Source organism: Polyodon spathula, chromosome 4 (assembly GCF_017654505.1).
Source record: "Polyodon spathula isolate WHYD16114869_AA chromosome 4, ASM1765450v1, whole genome shotgun sequence".
Taxonomy (NCBI): Eukaryota; Metazoa; Chordata; class Actinopteri; order Acipenseriformes; family Polyodontidae; genus Polyodon; species Polyodon spathula.
In genome coordinates this window covers 81147754-81155481 of record NC_054537.1, presented here as the reverse complement: position 1 = coordinate 81155481, position 7728 = coordinate 81147754, and the positions used below count along the sequence as shown (strand labels likewise).

Below are 7728 nucleotides of genomic sequence, written 5' to 3'. Positions count from 1 at the left end.
ATTTTGAGTTTAAGTGTTTAAAAAAAAAATATATTGAACGTAACAATTTCAATGTACCATTTGTAATTCAGTAATATGAGAGAATTGGTCAGGGGTCTGAATACTTTTGCAAGGCATTGTGTGTGTGTGTATATATATACACACACACATACTACACATCAGTAGTAGTATTTCAAGATGGATTCAATCTTGAATTAGATGCAATTCATAAGTTCTAAAAAGTTAGAAAATGCAATCAAACCTTTCCCCAAGCATTCAATTCTTCTTCAGGAGGTACTGTCTGCTGATTTTCAACTCAAAAGACTTAAGATCACTGCCAGCGATCCCAAACATTCAATAGCAAAAAAAAAAAAAAAAAAAAAACCCAAAACAGTTGTCCTCGTGTTCTCTTACGCCATTTAAAAAAACAAAAAAAAAATGTAATGCAACTCATCTGTTACTTAATCACTATTTTGAAAAAAGAAAAAAAAAAAGACGCTAACAAACGTTAGGTTTATAAAAAAAAACAAACAAAAAAAAAACATCGTCAATTCAAAACTAACATGTTGCATTCTGTTGCTTTGCTGTTTAGTGGTTACGGCATCGCGAACAGTATTTGTGACAGATACCCAACTTAACTGACCATCACAATAGCAATCTAATTATTCCACATTTGTTTAATTCTAACAAATTAAATACATTACAACAATGTGGAATTGTTGCACTATTCAATGTTATTAATATTTGTTAAACAAATGCAGAATGTAGTTGCTATTTTATTCTGAAAATGATGGTACCCTGTTGAGTACGCAGCTAATGTGGTACCTGCTTTAATTGGAAGACCGACGCGCACAGACGTTGCTGCTCACTGCATGTGTTTTCCTCAGATTGGGTTAAGTGAATTTTCTGCATCAATATGGGGTCATTAAGACAACCCCACCCCGAAAACGAAAAAAAAAAACTTTAGGGTTCTAAAAAATATAAATGAACCCCAAACCAGTGGTCGACCCGATCTAGATGGGAGCGTATTTCGGGTTGGGGTCCTAACATTCACTATTGTCGAAGCGCAGGAATTATTGCTGGAAGAGATTTCAAAACAAGCTTCTATGCCTCACTGTATATCTTTTTGTTGAATAACTTGACAAAGATGTATTGTACCTTGTCTCCTTATTGATGCCTAGAAGACATCAGTCCTTAGTAACTGTCCATGCCCCAACATTCTTAATCATCTACATGTATCTGTTAACCCTGTAATGGGACCAACAATGTATGATTGCACAGAGGCTCTAGTCCAAACAGACTTCAAATCTTAACAGCTTTAAAACACTTATGATTTTATTAGTGAGAAAACTATTACTAATCAACCAAATACAATGGTATAGGTTTGTCCAGAAAATAAAATATCTTGACATTAAAATAAAGCTACTCTTAACAGCTCAAAATCTAGAGACACTCTTCAGTGGGTATTTAGTTTTATTAAAAATCAAAATCAAAAGATAGCCTTTAACAAAACTGTAATAAATCTTTCAAAATAAATAAAATCAACTGTACCATCCATGCACCTTTGTAAAGCCAGTCGACCCCCGCTCCCTCCAAATATTTAGCTACACTGATTAGAACACATTAATTCCCTCAACTAATATTATATGGTCTATACAGGTGTTCTAGGTAATGTGCACAGCCACAGTAAAGTGTATGCTATACTGCATTTCCACAGCATATTCCAGTTCTGATTCCAGTTTTTCAAAAAGTTGAGAAGCAGCATATTTTGCTACCCAGAAGCGATTAAGAGTTCCACTTTAACTTGTATGTTATGTCAAGCTTTATTCTGAAAAGTTTTTAGAAATCAATAACGAGATAAGCAGTGTCGTGTTCAACAATTATTTGATATCTACAGTATATACACAACAGTATGCATTTTTTAAAGGTTGCCTTAAGCAGCAAGCTTCTTAAGACAGGGAGGGGGGGATAGATATCAACCTAACAAAAAATATCACAAAAATGTTACTATTGTACTTTCAGTATAAAAACATTTAATGATTGTTTTTATTTACTTGTGTTAATATCCTAAAATACATATCTAAAACCACTGCAGATTAATGAGTGCATTTATCATTCAGGAAATACATTACAACAGTCAAATCTGGGAGTCCAACTAGGACAGAAACATGACATGTTTTTCATCCAAGTTTATTTTGAAATTCCCTACTTCCTCTATACAAGAAAAACTCATGAGACCTTCCACAAAGGCAGCAGTGAAGTTTCATATAGTATTTTGTTTTGGGCAAAAACATAATATAATAAAAAATAAAATATAATAAAATAAAGAAATCATAATCACAGTGTAAATTACACATTTTTGCTGTCATCTTTGGCTGGGGTTAGGCTAACAGTTTACTGACTAGCCAAATACCTGGGAGGTTACAGTCAAAAACTGCTAAAGCCAAGATAAGTGGGATTTTAACTTTATAAACCCAATGCAGGAATGTATGCTTATTCAGAAGAGTACGGAGGGATTTGACAGCATTTACTTTCATAACATTGTATAGACAAATAAAAAAAGAATCTACAAAACTGGAACTAGTAATATACACAACAACAAACACATCTCTTTTGTCACTACACAAAACCAAAGTTCTTAGTTTTAATGGCTAGTAACAGTTTTTGTTTGAGAATCTGTTTGGAGGAATAGAGTGGCACATAGAGGCGGGAGATACAAGTGTTTGCAGTTGGCAAGTGCTGGTCATCTGGGGGTCGAATTGTGATGGATGGCATGGGCTGGAATCCCTCCTCGCTAGCAGGCAACGACGGGCTTGATGTCCAGAAGTAAACCTAAAATTTATGAAGGAGACATTTAACTTCCTAAACAAAAATACAGAATCTGTACATTTAAAATTCCACAGATTGTAGGTTCTAGGAACCAAAAAAACAAACCAAAAAAAAAGAAGAACACAACAACTCACCAGGTCTTGTCTTTCGGCCATGCTCATCTTCTCTACAATGGACCAAAACCAACGCTTGAACTGCAAAAGCTTCTCAGCATTTTCCCCTGTTGAGCAAGCACAAAGAAAGGCAATGTTAAACATTTCAGATACATTTTCCTCAGGATTAAACAAACTGATCACAAATATTTTTAAACATGTGTTACAATAGGTACACTGCAATACAAATATCACCCAGTCATAAGGATTAACTACATACCAGATTCATCGTTAAAGGAAGTAAAGCTGATGAGCATCTGTACGTTCACTTCTCCACAACCATTCACCAGTAGCCTGAAATCCTCAGCTGTCAGGTCTTCAAGGGAGTTTTTAGGAAGTACATCCAGCAGTCCTTTCCTCATTGCCTGGTGAACAGAGTTAGGTGTTTCACTCTTCAATTCACTTACTTAGCAAGTACTGTGTGGTATTTATTAATTAAACTAGTTTACACAATCCCATAAATAAATTATTTCTGTTTAATATTAAATGTGGCCAGGATGAAAGGTGACTGCAAGATGAAGCTTAATTTCATGAAATTATAAAAAATACTATAAAGATATTTCATGACTGTCACATTCAATACTGAATTTTCTCTAGGGTTAGTATACAACAAATATTCCTAAATATTTTAATGCTTACCTGAAAAACAGTAAATGCTAAATTGTGGAATATTTTGTTTTTTTATGACAACCTTCTAGAGACATTCTATTTTTACCATCAGTGAATTATCAAACAAAATCAAAACAAATGTAAAAATGACACACATGAAGGATCTACCTTCTTGTTCTGGACAGTGATTTTTAGCAGAAATATTTCAGCTTGTGTCTTTTTCATTGAAGACATTAAAGAAATTGTGCAGCCAGGTTCCTAAATGTGAGGTGTCAACAAGCAAACGTTTGCTACAATTTATTTTTAAGGGCTAAAAATACGTATACATTTACACTTTTAGGAATGGGAGTTTTTCACAGGGGACTACATATTACAGGGCAATGGGTACACTGCATGGAAACTGTGAATCTCTGAAAACCAGCCTTAATTATAACTAGTACCATAGCGAAGATGAATTGGTTTTAGTGCCTTTCAAGACAGCTGTATCGGTTTCTTGAATAACTGTAAATTCCAAATCAATTAAAGCAGTGGTTCTCAAACTTTTTGTGCCGCGCCCCCTTCCTCTTGTCTGGGGTATTTTTTCACTTCACATGTTAATAAAAAAAAAAAGTTTTGCATTTATACTTTTAATTCCAAAAACATTTAAAATAAAAGGTTTACTTAATTCAGTATGTTTGCTATAACAGTATCTCATTATAGCATCTGCAATGTAACTGCAGCAACTTGGAGAACAAAGAAAGCTTTCTAATCCGTTACAATGTGGCCCTTAATTTTAAGGTACTGGTAAACTTATGATAGGCATTTGCTGTTTCCGTTTTAAAACTTAGCTATGGTTCAAAACAAAACACAGTGGAACTATCACAGTACTACCATGCAGTAGTTTTAGGGCAGTATTGCCACGTGATAAATCTAATAAAGCCGAAATGAAAAAGCTTTTATTTGCTTCAAAATCATTTCAAACTGGTTAATAGACTAACAAGCACTGGCAAAATCAGCTCAGTTTTATACAGTGCAAAACTAGTTAATTTTAACGTTTTGTTTATGGACTTTGCGATACCTGCACTAATAGTCGTATCTACAACGTTTCGCAACCCTCCGATTGGTAGAAGTATTATTGGCGATCCAATCAAAACAGCCAATAAAGCCCAAATAAATTATCCACCCATTATACGGTATAGCCCAGGGATACTCAACACTGATCCTAGAGGGCCGCTGTCCCTCCTGGTTTTTGTTCCAACTGTACCCTAAATGACACCAATTAAATGCTTATTAGAATCTTAACTGGTCCAATTAATCAGTTTAGCGTATAGTTAGAACAAAAACCAGGAGGAAAAGCAGCCCTCCAGGATCAGTGTTGAGTAGCTCTGGTATAGCCTGTTAAGATGTGCGCTGTAATAAAACAAAAAAAAATTAAAAATGCGCCCCGCCCCCCCCCAAGGGAGGGTTCTATATCCCCCCCCCCCCCCACCTCTGGAGATCATTCTCTTGGAGGCGAATGTGATTCGAGTATACTTCATTGTACCACAAATTACAGAAGATCAGTGAATTACTTGTGACAAAAACACTTACATGGAGAGGCTGCTCTGCAACCACCAACATCCGGTGTTCTGCATATTTTCTGACATATTCGTATACATTCAGAGGAGTAACTGGTATATTTACACCACCAGATACAAGTTCCACCTGTGGAAAAAACAGTAAATTGTATTCATATTTCCAACATGTAATCAGTTTTTTACAAGGTATTCACCAGCTTGGTTTTAAGCTCTAATTTAAAAACAGAATCATTAAGAATTGGGTCCTGCTTGTGTAATACACTGTCACCTTTTATTTCTGAAGACCTTGGAAGATACAATGCAGACATTCAAAGAAACTGCTGATGCAATCCTTGTCCATTACAAAGTGACAACTTGCCTTACAAGCACAATACACAAAAAGGATGTTGAAAGATTATAGTATTGATTAAATAGTAAATATCCATAAGAAAGTAGAACTAAAAACCTTTTGTATAGCCAATGTTAGTTTTACCTGTCCTCCCCCCTCCTCCTTACAGAGGTCAATCGCGAATGCCAGATCCATTGCAGCAAAGACTGCTTCCGCATCCCCACTCTGAGAAGCCAGGATTAGTTGTCGTAAACTCTCATACATCACAGGATCAAAGAAAGCAAAATCGTGCCAATTAACCTAAAAAACAATAAAAAGAACACAATGTCAAGTAAAACAACCAGGGAACAAATTAACCACTAATTTTCTTCCTACCAAGGCTACCATCATAGCATTTTTACAACATTTATAAATATCAAGAAACAAGTGGATATAAGCATATCCTATTTCATGAACTAAATGTATCGGGTACGTTTTTTTTTTTTCATTTTGTTTTTCTTTTTACTGATTATAATTATAACTATAAATTTTATTTATAAATATTTACTTTGAGGGAGAAAAAAAAGACAGTAGTGTCCATTATTTCTTATAAAGTCCCTAAGAATAAACATGTATTAAATCATTGCAACTACTCAAGTGAAACAATATCTTGTAATCTGCCCAAACATGAACAAATGTGTTGTTCCACTTACCTTTTAATTATTCTTTTTTTGTTATATAATGTCAGCGCTTAAGATATGTACAAAGAGAGCCCCGTGTTTTTTGCAAATATCAAATAGCACAAAATAAAAACAAAATGCAAATATAAAACTAAATAAAATGAAAAATTATAAAGCAAAGAATGCATTTTTAAATTGGGAGGTTTATACAAAAACACTTTAAATAAATACTTTCGTATTTTGTAGTTGTCCTGGCTCAGGACAAACACAGTCTGAATGGAAACGGATGCTTTGACTAGCACTTGGGCAGGTGTATAATCGGAAGCGAGTCGCATGGGAATTCAAATTGTGATGGAAGAGAATAGACATGTTTCTAAAATGCCTAAACCGTGCATAACAATTAAACAGCGCTGCAAAGAGAGGATACGCATGCAGCCAACAGTGACAAAATAACGTGCAACTGTCGGTTGGAACGGGAGTCGAAGGATGCCATCGTTAAGCATTAGCTGTTTATTCCTTTTAGGGAAAATATGGCTTGTTTGCTTATATTTTATATTAGTATGCTAATTCTTTGTTTTATTTCAAGTGGTGCAAACTTTGCACTGGATCAAATGCTGTTTTGGTCTTGAATGAATCTGTTTTGCTTAGTGTTTAAAGAGTGAGAAACCCCAAGCTTGTTTTGTATGCTGGAGCCCTGCAATGGGACTAAAATACAATTGCTATCTTTCACAATAGTAGGGCATATATATTTATTTTTATTGTATTTATAGAGGGCAATTAAAAAGAGTGGGGACTGTATGTTTCAGTTACCGACGCTACTTTATTTTATTAATGTGTATCTAATAAAAATAAATAAAACTATGTAAAAAATGAAACTAAAAAATTAAATAAAAATAAGTTCACAGGGCTTAGACAAAGTTAACATGTATAAAGAAATATCTATGCTTACCTTTCTACCTAGTAACACCTTGATAACATGCCTATTTAATGTTATAGGGCACAGTTCATTCTGCAGCAGGCATAACCCAAGTATTCTGAAAGGAAAGAAAATCATATATTTACAATTTTCATTCAGCTGCTTAGTTGATTGTGACACACCGACTAGTCACAGGTAACAACTGTCTGGGTTTGTTTTACAATTAAAATAAACCTACCACCAACTTCTGCTATATGAAATACTAGGTATACTATGGCAATATTTATTAAGGCACAGAAAGCAATCTATACCTGCCAATGTTTCGGAAGCAATTAAGCCGTGCCTCTGTGCTCTTCCCTGGCCGCGGTGAATAAAAGCCTCGTTTTCCAGGCTGATAGAAAAGTGGTGCATTGTCATCACCATCTTCTGTATCATCCAGTTCCATATCCACCACACTGCGACTGGAGCCATGTCGTTTTCTGCTCTCCTGCTGCAATATATACCAAAACAGTTCATTCATTACGTGATACAATGTGTTACAAAATAACAAACAGTCTAAATGTTAGACTAAATAATAGTTATTAATATTGGCAAGGGAAGAGTTGGTTCACTTGCCTGTGTCTTGTCAGATGTATCTAGCAATCCAAGATCCAATATACTGTCGGCACCATTTTCCCTGTAAAAACATTTGACAGTGACA

At 34.9% G+C, this 7728-nt stretch overlaps 1 protein-coding gene across 8 annotated transcripts in view; it reads right to left on the bottom strand.

Annotated features, from left to right (window-relative positions):
• Window positions 1-2153: 2153 nt before the first annotated feature.
• The window catches only part of LOC121314934 (E3 ubiquitin-protein ligase UBR5), a 58557-nt gene continuing 52982 nt past the window's right edge, over window positions 2154-7728 (bottom strand). For all 8 annotated transcript variants that reach the window (XM_041248703.1, XM_041248708.1, XM_041248707.1 and 5 more), the window contains 8 exons: window positions 7644-7704; window positions 7340-7518; window positions 7062-7146; window positions 5598-5753; window positions 5139-5252; window positions 3181-3325; window positions 2943-3028; window positions 2154-2811 (listed from right to left, as the gene is read on the bottom strand). In XM_041248703.1, the coding sequence (XP_041104637.1) occupies window positions 2599-2811; window positions 2943-3028; window positions 3181-3325; window positions 5139-5252; window positions 5598-5753; window positions 7062-7146; window positions 7340-7518; window positions 7644-7704 (1039 nt within the window). In that variant the 3' untranslated portion in view covers window positions 2154-2598. The remainder of the gene's footprint in view (window positions 2812-2942; window positions 3029-3180; window positions 3326-5138; window positions 5253-5597; window positions 5754-7061; window positions 7147-7339; window positions 7519-7643; window positions 7705-7728) is intronic.